Genomic DNA, 20,422 nt, shown 5'->3' on the forward strand with positions numbered 1-20,422 from the left:
CATGCATACATATTCTAAATAGAGTCTCCCTGTGATTGATGTACAGAATGCAACGATTTTCTCTTTGCCTCCCACCCCTCTTGCTTTTTCTCAAGCTAAATGATGCTTTCACTGGAGACACAAGAAACAGGTCATGTGGAAGTAGGTCAGCCAAAGTCCTTAGAAAATTACAGCTTGGCGGTGTAGACAAGCCTCAGCCAACCCTTGTGTAAAATACGACCTCATATCACTCAGAACAGTCAATAAGCCATCAACTATATCTCCCATCCTGTCAATACTAGTCAGAGGCGTAACCGGGGGGGCCGCCGGGGCATGTGCCCTGGGCGCACCCGACAGAGGGGCGCCAGCGGGCCGCTTGATGATGCGGCGGTCTAAGGAGGCTCCTTGTCGGCGGCATTGTGCGGCCCCCACAGTTTCAGATAATCTCGTTCTCTAAGCGGCTGTCAATTTGAGAAAGTGCTGCACGTCATCGTCGAATCCCAAGGAGTACAGCGACGCAGTGGCTGTGCCGGCGCTATCGCCAGTACCCTTGGCTTGCCTGTTGTGAATCTGTGATCCCTTCTAAGTTTAAGCCCTGACGACCGCTGAGGTGCCACTGATCGCCGCTGGCACTTCCGCATCAGTGAAGCGCCAGCAGCGGTGACGTCACTCTTCACAGACACAGCAGGGCAAGCGAAGCACAGGCTGCTGCGTTGCAGTGTTGTGGGACGGTGGTAAGTTAACTCCAGCTCCAGACCGCGGGGACCGGCCAGGTAATGGAGCTGAAGACACCCACCGAACTTAGAATCAGATTATGTTTGATATTTAAGGGGGCTGGTTGGGTTGGAGGGTCAGTCAGCTATATGGAGCCTGCAGCCAGGATAGGGAGGGAGCAGAGGCCAGGGGCAACGATCGGTAGTAAATTGTGTGTGTGTGTGTATATAAAGAGGTGAGGGGTGCTGTGTGTGTGTTGTGTATGTGTGTATGTAGGTGAGAGGTGCTGTGTGTGTGTTGTGTATGTGTGTATGTAGGTGAGAGGTGCTGTGTGTGTGTTGTGCGTGTGTGTATATAAGTGAGAGGTGCTGTGTGTGTTGTGTGTGCGTGCATGCATAGAGCTGCGGGTGAATGTGGAGAGACGTAAATGGTTTTGTGTGTACGGGGAGGAGAGGTGAGGGCAATGATGGGGCTGACGGGGAGAGGGCAATAATTGGGATGGAGGGGGAGGAGGAAATAATGGATGTGGTGGAATGGGCAATGATGGAGGTGGCAATGATGGAGGTGGAATGGGCAATGATGGGGGTGGGGGGAGGCAATGATGGAGGTGGAATGGGCAATGATGGGGGTGGGGGGAGAATGCAATGATGGTGAGGGAGGAGGAAATCATGGAGGTGGTGGAAAGGGCAATAATGGGGGGGAGAAATGATGGAGGTGGTAGAATGGACAAGGATGGTGGTGGTGGAAAGCACGCTGATGATATTGGAGTGTGAGAAAATGATGGAGGTGGTGGAATGGGCAAGTATGGTTATGGCGGTGGAAAGGACAATGATGATGGTGGTGGAAAGGGCAATGATGGGGATGGTGGGGGAAGAGAAAATGATGGATATGGTGGTAAAGGCAAATGAGGAAATGATGGAGGTGGTGGAATGGGCAATGATGGGAGTGCTGGGGAAAGAGGAAATGATGGAGGTTGTGGAATGGGAAAATATGGGGTGGTGGGGAGATAATGATGGTGGTGGAGTAGGCAAAGATGGAGGTGGTTAAGAGAGCAATGATGGGGTAGAGTAGAGGAAAATAATGGGCATATATGAGGAAACAGTACAGGAGAATGGGGGCATGCATGAGGAAACAGTACGGGGGAATTGGGGGCATGTATGAGGAAACAGTACAGGGGAATTGGGAGCATGTATGAGGAAACAGTACAGGGGAATTGGGGGCATGTATGAGGAAACAGTACTGGGGAATAGGGGGCATGTATGAAGAAACAGTACTGGGGAATGGGGGGCATATGTGAGGAAACAGTATGGGGATGGGTGAAGACAGTATGAGGAGTGACAGGGGAATGTATGTGGACATAGTATGAGTAGAAATGTGAAAAATATATGTGGACAGAGTACGGGGAGTGAGGGTGATGGGATGTGTGCAGACACAGTATGGGGACTCAGGTGAGCAGGCAGTATAGAAAGTGAGGGGGTAAATATATGAGGAGATAGTATGGTGAACAGGGGGATGTGAGAGGAGACAGTATGAGGAGGGAGGGGAACAGTGTGAGGAGACATGGGGGGAGAAAAGTGAGTGGGCACAGAATAGAAACTGATTAGTGGGGTCGTAGCATGGGGGGACAGTGTAAGGGCACAGCCAGGAGGGGACAGTATACCAAGGAGGGGGAGTGTGATGAGAGTACAGTATAAATACTGAGCCCTATAGGGGGATACAGTGTGAGAGGACAATGTGAAGAGGGGGCCGGTATGGAAAGGAGAGGTCAGTGTGAAGCGCATGTACCACAAGAGGGACAGTGTGGGGGTCATACTTTGTGCAGACAATATAGTTGAGGGGCAATTTTTTATTCAGGAGCATTATAATGACACTTCTATCTTTAAGGGCATCATGGAGATTTTCTGCAAAAGAGCGGAGAAGATGGAAGTCTGCAGAGACGGCTGTGGATGAGAAAACTCATCATGGGGTCTGGACAAGATGAAGAAAAGGAGAATGACTCCAGAGACGTCGTCATCTATAAGGTACCTGGATGTAAATGTTATTTGTGATACTAACTAACTCTCATGTTTTAATTTATGTTAGGAGCATTAAAGGGGATGTCCAGGTTTGTAATGAGTTTGCAGTCATTCTTTGTGTCTGCAGACTTCTGAGTTCTCACAGTGCGCACTGCACCCTGTCAGGATTCTCTTGTGCTGGTGATTTACATACATGAGGTCATGTGCTGACTAGACATGTGTGGCCTCACTCAATGAAAATGAACTGAGCGAGGCCGGGCACGTCTAGTCAGAATGTGGTCGGAAGTATACAAATCCCATACTTATGTTGACATGGCTGTCCACTGGCAAGTGAGAATCCTAAAAGTGTACAGTGCATTAGTTTTGAGAATTCAGAAGCCTGCGATGTCAGGGTTCAGCTCTGAAGGTTCCAGTAGTCATAACATGGACACTTCACTCATATGTGATTTTCATACTTATAGTCCTGTGACATCGAGCTTCTCTTCTGCTTCTCTCAGTTTTTCACTGAATATTGAGAGCATTAGGGAGAGAGGCTCGTCGGTACATGACTAAGTGTGCAAATCACATATGTCCTGGGGAGGGAGGGGGGAAGCGTCAAAATGAATTCTTGGCCCGGGTGCCAGAAACCCTAGATACGCCTCTGATATTAGTAATGGCTTCTTTTCTACCTCCTGAGTAAAACAGAGGGACAAATCAATTTAACTGCTGAAAAAAACAACATGAGAAAAATTCTGGAAACATAGGTAAACCAAAGTAGCTGCCCATTACAACCTATTCTATTACTACATTTACACTATGTGCACACGTTGCAGATTTCCTGTGTTTTCTTCCGCGCAGAAACGCTGCAGATCCGCAAGTAATTTACAGTACAATGTAAATCAATGGCAAAAAATAATGCAGTGCTAATGGTGCGGAAAATTCCACATGGAAAACGCAGCGGATTAAAAAAAAGGACCATGTCACTTCTTTGTGTGGATCTGCAGCGTTTCTGAGTTTTCCATTCCATAACAGAAATCTACAGGGGTAAAAACGCATGAAATCCGCAGTAAGGCCACATTCACACGTTGCGTCCTGTCCTGCGGGTTCTCCCGCAGCGGATTTGATAAATCTGCAGGGCAAACCCGCTGCAGTTATCCCTGCAGATTTATCGCGGTTTGTCCTGCGGGTTCCGCTGCGGGATTTACCCCTACTATTGATGCTGCATATGCAGCAATATGCAGCATTAATAGTAATGTTAAAAATAATAAAATCATGATGACATACTCACCCTCTGATGTCCCGATCTCCTCGGCGCTGCAGGCGGCGGTCCGGTTCCAAAGATGCTGTGCGACCAGGACCTTCGTGACGTCACGGTCATGTGACCGCGACGTCACCGCAGGTCCTGGTCGCATAGCAAACCTGAGACCGGACGGCCGCGTGCAGCGCTGAGACTTCAGAGGTGAGTATATCATTATTTTTTATTTTAATTCTTTTTTTTACCCACAAATATGGTTCCCGGGGCCTGGAGGAGAGTCTCCTCTCCTCCACCCCGGGTATAACCCGCACATTATCCGCTTACTTCCCGCATGGTGGGCACAGCCCCATGCGGGAAGTAAGCGGATCAATGCATTTCTATGGGTGCAGAATCGCTGCGATTCTGCACAAAGAAGTGACATGGTCCTTCTTTTTTTCCGCAGCAATTCAGCGTGGTTTTTTTCGGGATTTTCCGCAATGTGTGCACAGCGGTTTTTGTTTTCCATAGGGTAACATTGTACTGTACCCTGCATGGAAAACAGCTGTGGACCCGCAGCAGCAAAATCGCGGCGGTTCCGCAGTAAAAACCGCATAGTGTGAACATACCCTTAATCAGCAGGAAAAAACACACAAAATCAGCATAAAAAAAGTGCAGATTTTGACCTGCGTTTTCTGCCAAGAGATGCAGAATCCACACAGAAAATTCCACAGGAAAATCTGCAATGTGTGCATATAGCCTTAGTGTGTAATCAGCTTTATATAATAAAAACTAACTGCATTATTGTGCTATCCCGACACCAGGACTTCTTAACCTCTATCTTTAGAGGCCTCCCCAGGCAAAGCAATGATGGTGAGACCAATCACCCTATTCTAATTCCATACCAAATTATAAATGTCTGTCAATTTCCCTTTTATTTGTCTCTTAGGCTGTGTGCACACGATGCAGATTTGGTGCAGAAAAATCTGCTGCAGTTCTGCACTAAATCTGCATCTCCTGGCAGAATCTGCAGGTGCGTTTTTTATGCGTTTTTGATGCGTTTTTGATGCGTTTTTTGAGCACAAATCTGCACAAAAAACGCATAAAAAACGCATCAAAAACGCACCTGCAGATTTCTATTATGGAGGGGTGCAGAAACGCTGCAGAACTGCACAAAAGAAGTGACAGGCACTTCTTTGAAATCTGCAGCGTTTCTGCGCAGATTTTTCTGCACCATGTGCACAGCTTTTTTCTTTTCACATTGATTTACATTGTACTGTAAATCACAGTGCAGTTCTGCAGCGTTTCTGCTGCAGAAAAATCTGCTGCAGTTCTGCACTAAATCTGCATCGTGTGCACATACCCTTAAACTCTGTATAACATTAAGGCAAGGACAAATGAGTTATAATGCTGCTAAACCAGACATACGTTGCATCCAGAAAAAAAAAATATATATATTTACAGTTTGCGTCATTTCAGTAAAAATGGTTTCCTCAGCTGCGCCACTAATTAACTTTCTAATGCATTAGTTGGAATAAATCTCCTCTAAAGGTACCTTCACACTAAACGATATCGCTAGCAATCCGTGACGTTGCAGCGGCCTCGCTAGCGATATCGTTTAGTTTGACACGCAGCAGCGATCAGAATCCTGCTGTGATGTCGTTGGTCGGGGCTAGAGGGACAGAACTTTATTTCGTCGCTGGCTCTCCCGCTGACATCGCTGAATCGGCGTGTGTGACACCGATTCAGCGATGTCTTCGCTGGTAACCAGGGTAAACATCGGGTTACTAAGCGCAGGGCCGCGCTTAGTAACCCGATGTTTACCTTGGTTACCATCCTAAAAGTAAAAAAAACAAACGCTACATACTTACCTACCGCTGTCTGTCCCCGGCGCTTTGCTTCTCTGCTCTGGCTGTGAGCACAGCGGCCGGAAAGCAGAGCGGTGACGTCACCGCTCTGCTTTCCGGCTGCCCGGCGCTCACAGCCAGAGCAGAGAAGCAAAGCGCCGGGGACAGACAGCGGTAGGTAAGTATGTAGCGTTTGTTTTTTTTACTTTTAGGATGGTAACCAGGGTAAACATCGGGTTACTAAGCGCGGCCCTGCGCTTAGTAACCCGATGTTTACCCTGGTTACCGGCATCGTTGGTCGCTGGAGAGCGGTCTGTGTGACAGCTCTCCAGCGACCAAACAGCGACGCTGCAGCGATCCGGATCGTTGTCTGGATCGCTGCAGCGTCGTTTAGTGTGAAGGTACCTTAAGAGTAAGTTCACACGGGGTGTTTTTGCTGCTTTTTTATGCTAATTTTCAGCTGATTTTTACAATACCAGCAAAGCCTATGAGATTTCAGAAATCTCATGCACACACATCGGTTTTTGTTTGATCAGTATTTTGTGCTTTGCTGCGTTTTTTGGACATAGAGCATGTCCCTTCTTTCAGCGTTTTTGCTGCGTTTTTTCACCCATTGACTTGAATGGGTGTTGAAAAAAATGCAGCAAAAACGCAGGTATCATTATTTGCTGCTAAAAATCCAAGAACATTAGCATGGACAAAGAGAAAAAGAAAACACACCAAAAAAAACGCACCAAAAACGCACCTTAACCGGCATTTTTTACGCAGCTTCTTTCCTGCCAAGAAAATGAGGTTTTGATGCAGAAAAAATAGCAGCAAAAATTGCCCTGTGCGAACTTACCCTAATGTGTCTTATGGTACCTTCACACTCAGCAACTTTAGAACGAGAACGACAGCGATCCGTGACGTTGCAGCCTCCTGGATAGCGATCTCGTTGTGTTTGACACGCAACAGCGATCAGGATCCTGCTGTGACATCGCTGGTCATAGCTAGAAGTCCGGAACTTTATTTGGTCGTCAGGTCGGCGTGTATCGTCATGTTTGACAGCAAAAGCAACGATGCCTGCAATGTTTTTTCATGGAGCTAACAACCAGCGAGAACGATAAGTACGTCACTGGATCGCTCCTGCATCGTTCAGCTGTTGCCGTGTTTGACGTCTCTACAGCGACCTAAACAGCGACGCTGCAGCGATCGGCTCGTTGTCTATATCGCTGCAGCGTCGCTGAGTGTGACGGTACCTTTAGTGGAAATTATACCCAGTTAACTAACAATGTAACAAAACAAACATGGGATAAAGAAAACACACACATATATACATGGGGTGCATATGTAGGTAAAGAGTTTGTATTATTTTCATAGAGGTCATGTTAGATTCATTTTTTTTGTTATAAGTAGAAAAGTAGACGAGACCTGATTGAATAGACAGTGGTCACCAGACATTAACCAAATGAAGGATTTTTTGCTTTTTATTAGGGAGTTATGAAAGATTAGGTGTATTCAAGAAAACCATGCACATTTGATAATCAAAATATTATTTAAACTGTATACCTTCTTCTGCACCCTCATATGTGTGCGCGTATACACACACAGACATACATTTATCATTGGATGGATGTATACATTTACATTGGCACTGCTTCTTACCTGTGCATTTTCATAAAACAGGACATCCGGCACTTTCATCTTCTCATCGGCATTAAATACTGGTACAGTAACATTACCAAGTCTCAATATACCAGATTTTATTTCACCTAGAAAAATAGCATTAAGTATTACAACGATGTACAATAATGAATTCTCCCTCTTACACATATGTTGAATAAATATATTAAAAAAAAAAAAAGAAACAACTAAAATTGAAAAATAGCAAACACATTTTGTCATTGGTACAAACAAGTAAAAATGCTGGTTTGCACAGTGTTTTCTACGGGGAAAGTGCCCATGAGCCCTGTTCGCCAATAAATGCAGAGCTGCCCATAGACTGCAAGAGAACGAAACACTGAGTAGCATTCGGGTCTTTCTAATGCTCCTGTAGACTTGAATGGGAATCAGAAAACAAGGGTTCAAAGGACTATTGCTTTTTTTACATATCATGTATATAATGAAAGTACCAATTTCCCCTACCTTTGTGAAGCCTTTCTACTTAATAATTAGCCATTGCGTGCCCTGCAGGATTTTAATCCATGATGGCATAGTGTGTTAGCAATGGTAATGTTTGGGACTGTGATCCCAGCACTCTTCAGAGCAGAGACTCGCCGGTGCCTGCGCATAAGCAGGATAAAGACACTGACCACAGAAGGGGGAATAACGCAGCCATAACCGCGCGAGTGCATGGCGCATGCGTGGGATTATGTCACAGAGCAGGGATTTTTCTCCAGAAACTGCACGCCCTGGAGCCTGTAAGAAATCATTAATCTAAAACATTTAAAGTGCGTTTCTCAACATCTAGATAGCAGCAATAAGGCACACGGCAAGACCAGTTTAACTATTCTATTGCATGTATGCCCATAGTAATAGATTAAAAGAGTCCCAGGCGGTGACAGATTTCCTTTAAAGTGAGAATTATAACAATATAATAAAAGACAAATATACTTACAGCTGTAATCTTTATTTTGAAGAGTTTCCATTTCTGCACTAGCTTCCTCTATCCCTGAATCCATCAGTGCTTTATGTAGAGATGATCGAGCCAGACTTGGCAAAAATCTAGGAAGTCATTACAATAACAGTGTATTGAAAATGAGATCAAATTTATAAAGCGAGAAACTAAGTACATACAATGTATTAGAAATGTGCAGTTAATCCAAAAACTATCCAGGATGGCTTCCAATCAATCGCTGAAAATAAAATAAAATATCGTGAAACAAACTCTTTATTATGATATACAGTAACCTTTTTCATGTGAATGGATCTTGCTGCCACCTTTACACTTTCCTTTTTAAAGGAGTTAAAGGTGTGAATACACAGTGAAGGAAATAATTATTTGATCCCTTGCTGATTAACCTACCCTTAAAAGTATAGACTGTGCATGGCTTTGTCAGTGGGCTAACATACAAAATCAGCAAGGGATCAAATAATTATTTCCTTAAAAAAAAAAAAAATTATATATATATAGATAGATAGATAGATAGATAGATAGATAGATAGATAGATAGATAGATACTAGCTGAAGAGCCCGGCGTTGCCTGGGCATAGTAAATATCTGTGGTTAGTTATAGCACCTCACGTCTCTTATTTTCCCATTTGCCTCTCATTTTCTCCCTTACACCTCTTATTTTCCCCCTCACACTTGTCATTTTGACCTCACATCTGTCATTTTCCGATCACTTCACTATTTTCCCTCACTCCTCTCATTTTGCACTCACACCTTTTCATTTTCACCTCACACCCCTCATTTTCACCTCAGTATATACATGTTTGTCATCTCTCATATATAGTATACACCTATGTCTTCTCTTGTATATAGTATATACCTGTATGTCATCTCCCCTGTAAATAGTATATACCTGCTGTATGTCATCTCCTCCTGTATATAGTATATACCTGTATGTCATCTCTTCTGTATATACTATATACCTTTAAGTCATCTCCTCCTATATATAGTATATACCTGTATGTCATCTCCTGTATATAGTATATACCTGTATGTCATCTTCCCTGTATATAGTATATACCTGCTGTATGTCATCTCCTCCTCTATATACCTATGTGTCATCTCTTTTATATAATATATACCTGTATGTCATCTCCTCCTGTATATAGTATATAACTGTGTGTCATCTCCTCCTGTATATAGTATATACCTGTATGTCATCTCCTCCTGTATATAGTATATACGTGTGTCATCTCCTCCTGTATATAGTATAGTATATAGCATATACCTGTGTGTCATCTGCTCCTGTATATAGTATATACCGGTGTCATCTGCTCCTGTATATAGTATATACCTGTGTGTCATATCCTCCTGTATATAGTATATACCTGTGTTTCATCTCTCCTGTATATAGTATATACCTGTGTTTCATCTCCTCCTGTATATAGTATATATCTGTGTGTCATCTCCTCCTGTATTAGACCGTTATTTGGTCAGTATTTTTACCTCAGTATTTGTAAGATAAATTGGCAGCCTGATAAATCCCCAGTCAACAGGAAGCCCTCCCCCCTGGCAGTATATATTAGCTCACACATACACATAATAGACAGGTCATGTGACTGACAGCTGCCGTATTTCCTATATGGTACATTTGTTGCTCTTGTAGTTTGTCTGCTTATTAATCAGATTTTTATTTTTGAATAATAATACCAGACTTGTGTGTGTTTTAGGGCGAGTTTCATGTGTCAAGTTGTGTGTGTTGAGTTGCATGTGGCGACATGCATGTAGCGAATTTTGTGAGATGAGTTTTGTGTGGCGACATGCGTGTAGCAACTTTTTGTGTGTTGAGTTGCATGTGACAGCAAGTTGTGTGCAGCAAGTTTTGCGCATGGCGAGTTTTGCACGTGGCAAGTTTTATGTGTGGTGCGTTTTGAGTATGTGCAAGTTTTGTGTGAGGAAACTTTTACATGTGTTGCAACTTTTGTGCATGTGGAAATTTTTCCGAGTGTGCAAGTTTTGCGTGTGGCGAGTTATCCATGAGGTGAGTTTTGCACGTGTGGCGAGTTTTGCGTGAGCCTAGTTTTGCATGTGACGAGTTTTGCGCGTGGCGAGTTTTGAGCGGCGATTTTTGTGTTTCGACTTTTATATGGCGAGGTTGGTGTATGTGTGGTGAAATGTGTGCTGAGGGTGGTATATGTGTTCAAGCACATGGTAGTGTGTGGTGCATTTTGGGTGTGTGTTCATATCCCCGTGTGTGGTGAGTATCCCATGTCGGGGCCCCACCTTAGCAACTGTACGGTATATACTCTTTGGCACTATCGCTCTTACTCTTTAAGTCCCCCTTGTTCACATCTGGCAGCTGTCAATTTGCCTCCAACACTTTTCCTTTCACTTTTTCCCCATTATGTAAATAGGGGCAAAATTGTTTGGTGAATTGGAAAGCGCGGGGTTAAAATTTCACCTCACAACATAGCCTATGACGCTCTCGGGGTCCAGACGTGTGACTGTGCAAAATTTTGTGGCTGTAGCAGCGACGGTGCAGATGCCAATCCCGGACATACACACATACACACACACATTCAGCTTTATATATTAGATATATATTTGTCTAAGGGGCACTTCCGTCTGTCCTGGAAATCCTGCGTCGCAGATTGGTCGCGGACGGCTGGGCTCTGACCAATCAGCGACGCAGGAACTCCGGGAAGGGATGTGGTCTCCACCATCACTGCCGATGTACAGGAGAGAGGAGCGGGAGAGTGTACCGACCAGAAGGGAACGTGGAGGCGTCTGGACAGTGCGTGTAGCCGGGGACCAGGAGAGGACAAAGAGTGGAGGGTAGAGGGGGCTGCAAGGATGCTGGCCTGTGACTACCTATTGTGTGCGGGCACCCGGAGTCCTGCATGTGCGGAGAGCTGGGGCGCCGGGGAGAAGGAGCAGGGTCCCCCGGGAGAGGGAGCAGAGGAGCCCGAGTGACAAACAGGGGCGCCGGGAACAGGGAGCAGAGCTGCGGCTACGTCAAGCATGTGCAAACCTCCAACATCCTGCACCCCGAACCCCCGACAGGCGCAGTCCTCCCACGAATTGGCGCGGGATTTGAGCCACGGTTCGTTGATTGGTCGCGGCCAGCCGGCCACGACCAATCAGCAATTTTGGTTCAGGATTTAAACACCACTCACAGAGCAACATACATACATACATATTCTACAATACCCTTTGCGTTAGAATCAAGCCACCATCTAGTGTGTGTGTGTGTGTATGTATATATTATACACACACACATATACATACACATATACATACACAGTAGGGACGAAAAGTTTGGACAACTTCTCATTTTAAGATTTTTCTGTATTTTCATGGCTATGAAAATTGAAAATTCACACTGAAGGCATCAAAACTATGAATTAACACATGTGGAATTATATACTTAACAAAAAAAAGTGTGAAACAACTGAAATTATGCCTTATATTCTAGGTTCCTCAAAGTGGCCACATTTTACTTTGATGACTGCTTTGCACACTCTTTGCATTTTCTTGATGGGCGTCAAGAGGTAGTCACCGGGAATAATCTTCTAACAATCTTGAAGGAGTTACCAGAAATGCTTAGCACTTGTTGGACCTTTTGCCTTCACTCTGCAGTCCAGCTCACCCCAAACCATCTCGATTGGGTTCAGTTCTGGTGACTGAAGGCCAGGTCATCTGGCGTAGCACCCCATCACTCTCCTTCTTGGTCAAATAGCCCTTACACAGCCTGGAGGTGTGTTTGGGGTAATTGTCCTGTTGAAAAATAAATGATGGTCCAACTAAACGCAAACCGGATGGAATAGCATGCTGCTGCAGGATGCTGTGGTAGCCATGCTGGTTCAGTATGCCTTCAGTTTTGAACAAATCCCCAACAGTGTCACCAGCAAAGCACCCCCACACCATCACCCCTCCTCTTCCATACTTCATGGTGGGAACCAGGCATGTTGAGTCCATCCGTTCATCTTTTCCGCGTCGCACAAAGACACGGTGGTTGGAACCAAAGATCTCAAAGTTTTCTTAATATTTCAGACTGACTGACCTTCATTTCTTAAAGTAATGATGGCCACTCATTTTTCTTTACTTAGCTGCTTTTTTCTTGCCATAATACAAATTCTAACAGTCTATTCAGTAGGACTATCAGCTGTGTATCCACTAGACTTCTGCACAACACAACTGATGGTCCCAACACCAATCATAAGGCAAGAAATACCACTTATTAAACCTGACAGGGCACACCTGTGAAATGAAAACCATTCCCGGTGACTACCTCTGAAGCTCATCAAGAGAGTGCCAAGAGTGCTAAGAGTGTGCAAAGCAGTCATCAAAGCAAAAGGTGGCTACTTTGAAGAACCTAGAATATCTACCAATCAGCGACGGCCACAGTCTGGAAGAAAATGGCCGCTCCTTAGTCCCCGCAGTCAGTGCCTGTCGCCCGCATACTCCCCTCCGGTCACCGCTAACACAGGGTTAATGCCGGCGGTAACGGACCGCGTTATGCCGCGGGTAACGCACTCCGTTACCGCGGATATTAACCCTGTGTGTTCCCAACTTTTTACTATTGACGCTGCCTATGCGGCATTAATAGTAAAAAATGTAATGTTAAAAATAATAAAAAGTAAAAAAAAAACCTGCTATACTCACCCTCCGTAGCAGCTCGCTCTGGCCGCCATCTTCCGTTGCAGGTTCCGGTGGCAGAAGGACCTGCCATGACGTCACGGTCATGTGACAAGAGGTATATGTCCCCGAGATGCCAAGTCTCAGTGATGTAGGACCCGGAGAAGCAGGCTCCAGCGCATACAATGATGAGTGATGAGAGGTTTTTCTATGGGCTCAGATTCACGGGTTCAAATTTTACGAGCAGATGAAAGAGCTGGGAGGGATTGGCTGATCACTTACCTCTAGTTCCAGGTCTTGGAATGGGCTATAAAAGGCTGCCTCTTTTTAATCTCTGTGAGTGGAGGTGCGCAGACCTCCAGTGTTGTCTGTTTTTGCTAAGACAAAGAACAGGCGCTTCAAGTGTGTTACCCTCAATATGGGGCACAGCAAGCAAAGGACTATATATGCTCACCTGCCTTGGTTGTGACCAGGCACAACTCTGTATTTGTAAGAATAATAATAATAATAATAATAATCTTTATTTTTATATAGCGCTAACATATTCCGCAGCGCTTTACAGTTTTGCACACATTATCATCACTGTGCCCGATGGGGCTCACAATCTAGATTCCCTATCAGTATGTCTTTGGAATGTGGGAGGAAACCGGAGTGCCCGGAGGAAACCCACGCAAACACGGAGAGAACATACAAACTCTTTGCAGATGTTGTCCTGGGTGGGATTAGAACCCAGAACTCCAGCGCTGCAAGGCTGCTGTGCTATCCACTGCACCACCAGCGATGCATGATGGGCTGCAGCCCCAACCGCTGACCCACACGCTGGTGGGACAAGATTTCCGCGCGCTGCAACAGAGTTAAGACAAGGGTGTATGTTCTCTGGGTCTTTATTCAGTCATACTTAACGTGTTTTGAAGTCGGGTTGACTTCACCATCAGGTATAGTATGCTATACAGAGCCACCTTTCTTATATAGGGGAGGGAAGAAACTTGCTTTTCCTACATATTTTTTCCTTGGGTCTAGTATTGCCCCTGCTTTTTTGAAGAAACTTCTTGACAGCTTAAAACAAATAATTAAAACCAACAACTTATTCAAGTCACATGTGTAAAATTTGCAACAAAGAACTATTTGTTGTATACAAATGTGGATTATGTTGACTATATGTAGGATATCTTAAAATTGTCAAAAAACAATAACAATAATAAAAAAACATTTTTTTTTCTTTTTATCTGTCCTTTTCCCATTTTTTTGGCTACCAAATTTTATATTTGGAGACTCCTCCAGACTGTGCATTTGCTGGAACTGGAAAACCTATCTTGGGCTTTCAATGGCTTCATTTAACCATTCAAATACTAGTGTGGATAACTTGAAAATCCAGTAGGACTCTCAATTTATTAGTTTCTGATATCTACTTGTAATGTGTTCTAAAATAGAACGTCTTAGACTTGGGCTGTGTTTCTTTTGCTCTTTTATATTGTTTTATAATCAAGCAGCATTTAGGGTATGTTCACACGTTCCTGATTTCCATCCTTTTTTTTTCAGGACTGAAACCGCAGGTCTTTGCAGAAAACGCAGGTCCTTTTTTTGGTGCTTTTTTGGTCCTTTTTTGATGTGTTTTTTGATGCGTTTTTTGATCCTTTTTTTGATCCTTTTTTTAATGCAGTTTTCTATGCAGAGTCTGTGTGTTTTCTAGGAAGTTTTTTAGGGTTAAAATGGCTGAAAATACCCTACCCCTAACCCTACCCCTAACCCTATTCTATACTTAGTGGGGGGGGGGGGGGAAAAAAAAATTCTTAATTTTTTTTTATTGTCCCTACCTATGGGGGTGACAAAGGGGGGCGGGGGTGTCATTCACTATTTTTTTTTATTTTGATCACTGAGATAGGTTATATCTCAGTGATCAAAATGCACTTTGGAAGATGGCGGCGCCCAGGGAGAAGACGGCCGGACGGACACCGGGAGGCCGGGTAAGTATAAGGGGGGGAGATTAGGGCACGGGGGGGCATCGGAGCACGGGGGAGGGGGCATCGGAGCACGGGGGAGGGGGCATCGGAGCACGGGGGGGGCATCGGAGCACGGGGGAGGGGCATCGGAGCATGGGGGGTGGGATCGGGGCAGCCACACTCCGCCCACGCACTTCCGCCCGCTTCCCCGCACTTCCTGCTGCAGTGGTTCTGCAGCACAAACCGCAATAAAACCCGCAGATATATTTTTGATCTGCGGGTTTTACTGCGGGTTTGACCTCACAATGGAGGTCTATGGGTGCAGAACCGCTGCGGCTCCGAAAAAAGAAGTGACATGGTACTTCTTTTTTCCCGCAGCTATTCAGCGCGGCTTTTTTTCCCGATTCCCGCATCATGTGCACAGTGGGTCCTGTTTTCCATAGGGTACATTGTACTGTACCCTGCATGGAAAACAGCTGCGGAACCGCAGCGGCAAAAACGCTGCGGTTCCGCAGTAAAAAATGCACTGTGTGAACATGGCCTTACACTTACAATCAAGCAGCATTTACACTTACAATCAAGCAGCATTTACACTTAGGCCATGTTCACACAGTGTGTGTAAAACCCGCAGATCAAAAATATATCTGCGGGTTTTATTGCGGTTTGTGCTGCAGAACCGCTGCAGCAGGAAGTGCGGGGAAGCGGGCGGAAGTGCGTGGGCGGAGTGTGGCTGCCCCGATCCCACCCCCCCATGCTCCGATGCCCCTCCCCCGTGCTCCGATGCCCCCCCCCCCCCATGCTCCGATGCCCCCTCCCCCGTGCTCCAATGCCCCCCCGTGCCCTAATCTCCCCCCCTTATACTTACCCGGCCTCCCGGTGTCCGTCCGGCCGTCTTCTCCCTGGGCGCCGCCATCTTGCAAAATGGCGGGCGCATGCGCAGTGCCCCCCCCCCACTAAGTATAGAATAGGGTTAGGGGTAGGGGTAGGGGTAGGGTTAGGGTATTTTCAGCCATTTTAACCCTAAAAAACTTCCTAGAAAACACACAGACTCTGCATAGAAAACTGCATTCAAAAAACGCATCAAAAAACGCATCAAAAAAGGACCAAAAAAGCACCAAAAAAAGGACCTGCGTTTTCTGCAAAGACCTGCGGTTTCAGTCCTGAAAAAAAAAGGATGGAAATCAGGAACATGTGAACATACCCTTACATTGCTGCACTGAAAACATCCTTTTAATTCTGGAAAAAAAGGATAATCCCCCTGGTCTAATGTTGGTTGTATTATTCATTGGTTTGTTACAACTGGGGGCTACATGATTTTCAAGGGTCATATTTCGCCTGAAAATGTTCCCTGGATTTGGGGGGTAGAACATTTGACAGTAAACAGTAACTTTGAATAATGAAGCAATGTTTGGACAATGCAGTTCTGATTGATTTGAATGACCTGTTGAAGGTTATTATAAAAGCTGTATTTCAATTGCTATCATCCGGATCACATTTGACCTTCTTATCGTTTCTAATTGTTCGGATGTTGTTTTTGATTACATTTCTCATTTTGTTGTTTTTTTTTGGAAAAGCATTCTGACTATTTGAAATTGTTTGTGCAATTAAACGCATCTTTGAGAATATTTTAGGGAATCCTTTTTCATGAAATATTATTTCCAATATTTTTGATTTGCTCAAAAAAATCTGTATCTAGAGTACAGTTCTTCCTAATCCTTCAATATTGTCCAAATGGAACATATTTGGTCCATATGGGAAAGTGGCAGCTAGAAAACAAAAGATAGCTGTTGACATCAACGCTTTTGAAGTGTGTAGAAGTTACAATATACCCCTTACTGTCTTAATATTTTCATGCATAAAAAAAAAATCGATACTATAAAAAAAATTGGTACATTTTATTCTCCAGTGATTGTTTTTTAGTTCATTCATAAATTGTTGTGCTTCAATTTCGGTGCTAGACCCTATGAAAAACAAATCATCTATAAATGCTTTTTAAAAAAAAATGTAGGAATGAATAAAGCTCCAGAGAACATACACCCTTTTCTTCAATCTGCAGCTGCGCCAGGAAATTACCGCTCTTTTTTCACGTTTAGTCTGATTTTGCAAAAGACTAAAGAGCTGGACACTAACCCGAGTCAGAGAACCCGCACGACTGTATGGGCTATTAACTTTAGGTTTTCCCTTTGTGCAGGAAAAGGCAGTTTTGTTTGCTATCCTAACTGGTTTATGGATACTTAATAAACCGCTTCTTTGTTTGAACTGAAGAAACCAGATCCCTGTGTGTGGCAATCAACTTCTATTAAACGCCATTCATTTGTGATGTGCACGATTAGGAGATGATTGCATGCACTTGGATAAGGATAATACATATTTTTCCATCTGGAATACAGAACCATATTACTAAATGGAATAGATTGATGTGTCTGAATAAAAATGATTTCCCCAAAAAGATAAGTGATCAGAAGTTGCTTTCCAACCACTCATTGAGACCAAGCTGTCAAGCTTGTATATACAAAACATCTAATCTTTTCCTCCTTTGCAATGATCATGTCTCATTTCAATTGGTGTGACCATGAATAAAAAAAAAATCCCAGTTATGTGCCTGTAAAGCATAGCTGGAGATGTGTTCAACGTATCCATTGACAAGATACCAGCAGTGTTTATTTACTCTAGTAGGTAGAGAAGACAAATAAGGTACAAGCGACATCCTGTAAAACACACTAGGGCTTCTTTCACACTTCCGTCTTTTCAGATCCGTCACAATGCGTCGTTTTGGGAAAAAACACATCCTGCAAATGTGCGTTTTTTTCCCAAAGACTTGTATTGCCGATGGATCGCGACGTACGGCCATAAGTTGCGTCTGTCGTGCGCTGGATGCGTCATATTTTGGCGGACCGTCGCCACGAAAAAACTTTCAAGGGAACGTTCTTTTGTACGTCGGATTCGCCATTTCCTACTGCGCATGCGTAGCCGGAACTCCGCCCCCTCCTCCCCGACACTTAGAATGGGCAGCAGATGCATTGAAAATCTGCATCCGCTGCCCACGTTGAGCCGAATTTTCACAACGTATGTCACGCCGACGCTTTGCGACGGCCGCGTTCTGACACAAGTGTGAAAGAAGCCTAACATGTAATGTGATAAGCTACATACGATGAGGGGCAATTCAAGATGTGATTTGAAAGCTCTCTCGTTTATGTGTTTCTGAGCTATTAAAGCTGGGCACAATTTGCTGTTTCTGCTTTGTTAATCATAGATGGAGGTGTAGGGATAGCAGTCAGAGGGGGTGCACAGAGCGTGACATAAGGCCCACTGCTTGCCTAGCGCAGGACATGACTAAGGTTTAGTTTTAGAGGTATGCAGGGCAGCAGGACTTGTATAGAGAGATTGTATGGAGAAGAGTAACAACACGGTAATGCCGGATTATCATGGGAAAACCTGGTGACAATTTTGTGCCTTCCTAACAGCTTGATACCATTTGCATTTTTTTCCATAAGTGCTATTTGTTATTATTTCTTCTTGAGTATTATAGTACTATGAAATTACTAGGATTCAAGAATCCATGTAACAAAAGCACTGCCCCAGTATAGAGCCCCAATCGCAGACATGTTCGCCACATTTATGGCATAATCAGGGGACTGGGATAAACAATTGATAGTAACAAACTTTATACATATACAAGGTAACAGGGCGACAAAACTCACCTTGAGAGGCATGCCTTGTTAACAGCATGATGAAGACTCTCATCTGGATACTGAGACAATCGTCTGCAGATTCTAAGCAGCTGTCTTGTAGATAATGATGAAGCTAAAGATTGTGTCTGTCATGGAAATCACAAAAAATTAATAAACTATATTTTAATTATATTTAATGCAGATGGTTGCTGGTCACCAATTTAGGAACATGAAATAAGTTCTGAGTTTGAGGTTTCATACATAACATTCCATTACATTGTTCAAGTGCAAAACGGATCTGCTGCATAAATCATGTATACAGAAGCACAAGGGTCTCGGATTATTGTGGGTTGTGTCTAGGTACCATTATTTGTTAGTTTTTTAGAAAGGCAAAAAAACATTTGCATGATGAGGAGGTATGAAGGCGACCAAAAAATGCCTTTAAACAGTCAGAAATCGCATATTAGCATCTTTAAGGCCTTGTACAGTAGACACATGATCCAGTTCTATTAACTAAATCCGGTTTTGCCTTAAGATGTCCTGAGAAAAGAAGCCATATTAAGATGGAAGCAGCTGGAGATCACAGTAATATTAGGGACCACTGTACTTGCTGTGCTCAAAAACTAAACTAGCTGTAAGGCTAATTTCACACTAGTGTTCGGCAGGGCCGCGGACGGCATTCTTTCTTCCTCAGTGAAGCCCCGCCCACTCCCGCTCCTTTTCCTTCAGCTCTGCGTACTTCTGCATGTGTTCTGCATACCCTATCTGTAACATTGGGTACGCAGGCCATGCGGATGTATGCGGATGCCTCCGCATGTGTCATCTTGACACTGCGCTGACCTGCGTTAAACGCAACACGTTAGATTTTGTTGCGGTCGGCGCAGCTTCAAAATGACGCATGCAGAGACATCCGCATGGCCTGCATACCTAATGTTAAAGATAGGGTACGCAGGATGCATGCAGATGTAGGCAGAGGTGAAGGAAGAGGCGTGGCAGTGGGTGTGGCTTCAGAGGAAGAAGGCTTTCATCTGCAGCCCTGCATAACGCTAGTGTGAAACTAGCCTAATAAAGGTGCTAGAAGTGGAACATCATACAAGTAGTGACTAAACTGCTCATTTATGATCTGCATATTCCATCTTACTCACTGAGTCAAAGAACAAAAAAAGTTCAAACAAGAAAAAAAGCAGAAACAGGTGTTAGACTATAAATAAAATAAAGGACCTGACAGCACATGATTGGAAATTGGGACAATGTATCCTACAGAAAATGATTTTTTCAGTGTTCTGCTTTGAAATGTCTAAAAATAAGCTCAGACAGACCCAGGTTTTGCTGAGAGCCAGCCAGAATTTTCAGATTGATTTCCTCAGCGCCGGCTATTTATAGAAATCCACTTCTTTGAGCATTGTCTTCCTAATAAATTACACGTGTCTGTGTACCTCATTTTCCATTCTTTTTACTCAGCTTTAGTATCTACAGAGAAACCTCTTATTATCAAGTTGAATATTTAGGAAAGAAAAGATTTTGCTGCACGCATTATATTTTTATAGCATTATAAAAAGTGAAAATCAGACAATTAAAATCAGTATGTACAATAATATTTTTTTGTCTATTATTGACATTTAAAAAGTGGATAGCTACAAGATTAAAGGGGTTGTCCCTTTCTGAAAATTCAGAACCCTGGGTGAAATTTGCTATAAGAAAAACAACGGAGCTTTATTCACCCTCCCTGGGTCCACCGCTGCTCCCAATGTCTAGTATTGGCCATGGCGTTGATGCTACATCAAAAGCGTGGCAGCCAATCAGTGAGCTCAGCAGCTT

The 20,422-nt window shown here is 44.1% G+C and overlaps 1 protein-coding gene across 1 annotated transcript in view; it reads right to left on the reverse strand.

Annotated features, from left to right (window-relative positions):
* Positions 1-20,422, reverse strand: part of VWA8 (von Willebrand factor A domain containing 8) — a 616,504-nt gene that overhangs the window by 340,570 nt on the left and 255,512 nt on the right. Inside the window, exons 18-20 of the mRNA XM_069758217.1 lie at positions 18,635-18,750; positions 8,362-8,468; positions 7,410-7,516 (exon numbers count right to left, since the gene is read on the reverse strand). Of these exons, the coding sequence (XP_069614318.1) occupies positions 7,410-7,516; positions 8,362-8,468; positions 18,635-18,750 (330 nt within the window). The remainder of the gene's footprint in view (positions 1-7,409; positions 7,517-8,361; positions 8,469-18,634; positions 18,751-20,422) is intronic.

The sequence above is a fragment of the Ranitomeya imitator genome, chromosome 3 (genome assembly GCF_032444005.1).
Source record: "Ranitomeya imitator isolate aRanImi1 chromosome 3, aRanImi1.pri, whole genome shotgun sequence".
Taxonomy (NCBI): Eukaryota; Metazoa; Chordata; class Amphibia; order Anura; family Dendrobatidae; genus Ranitomeya; species Ranitomeya imitator.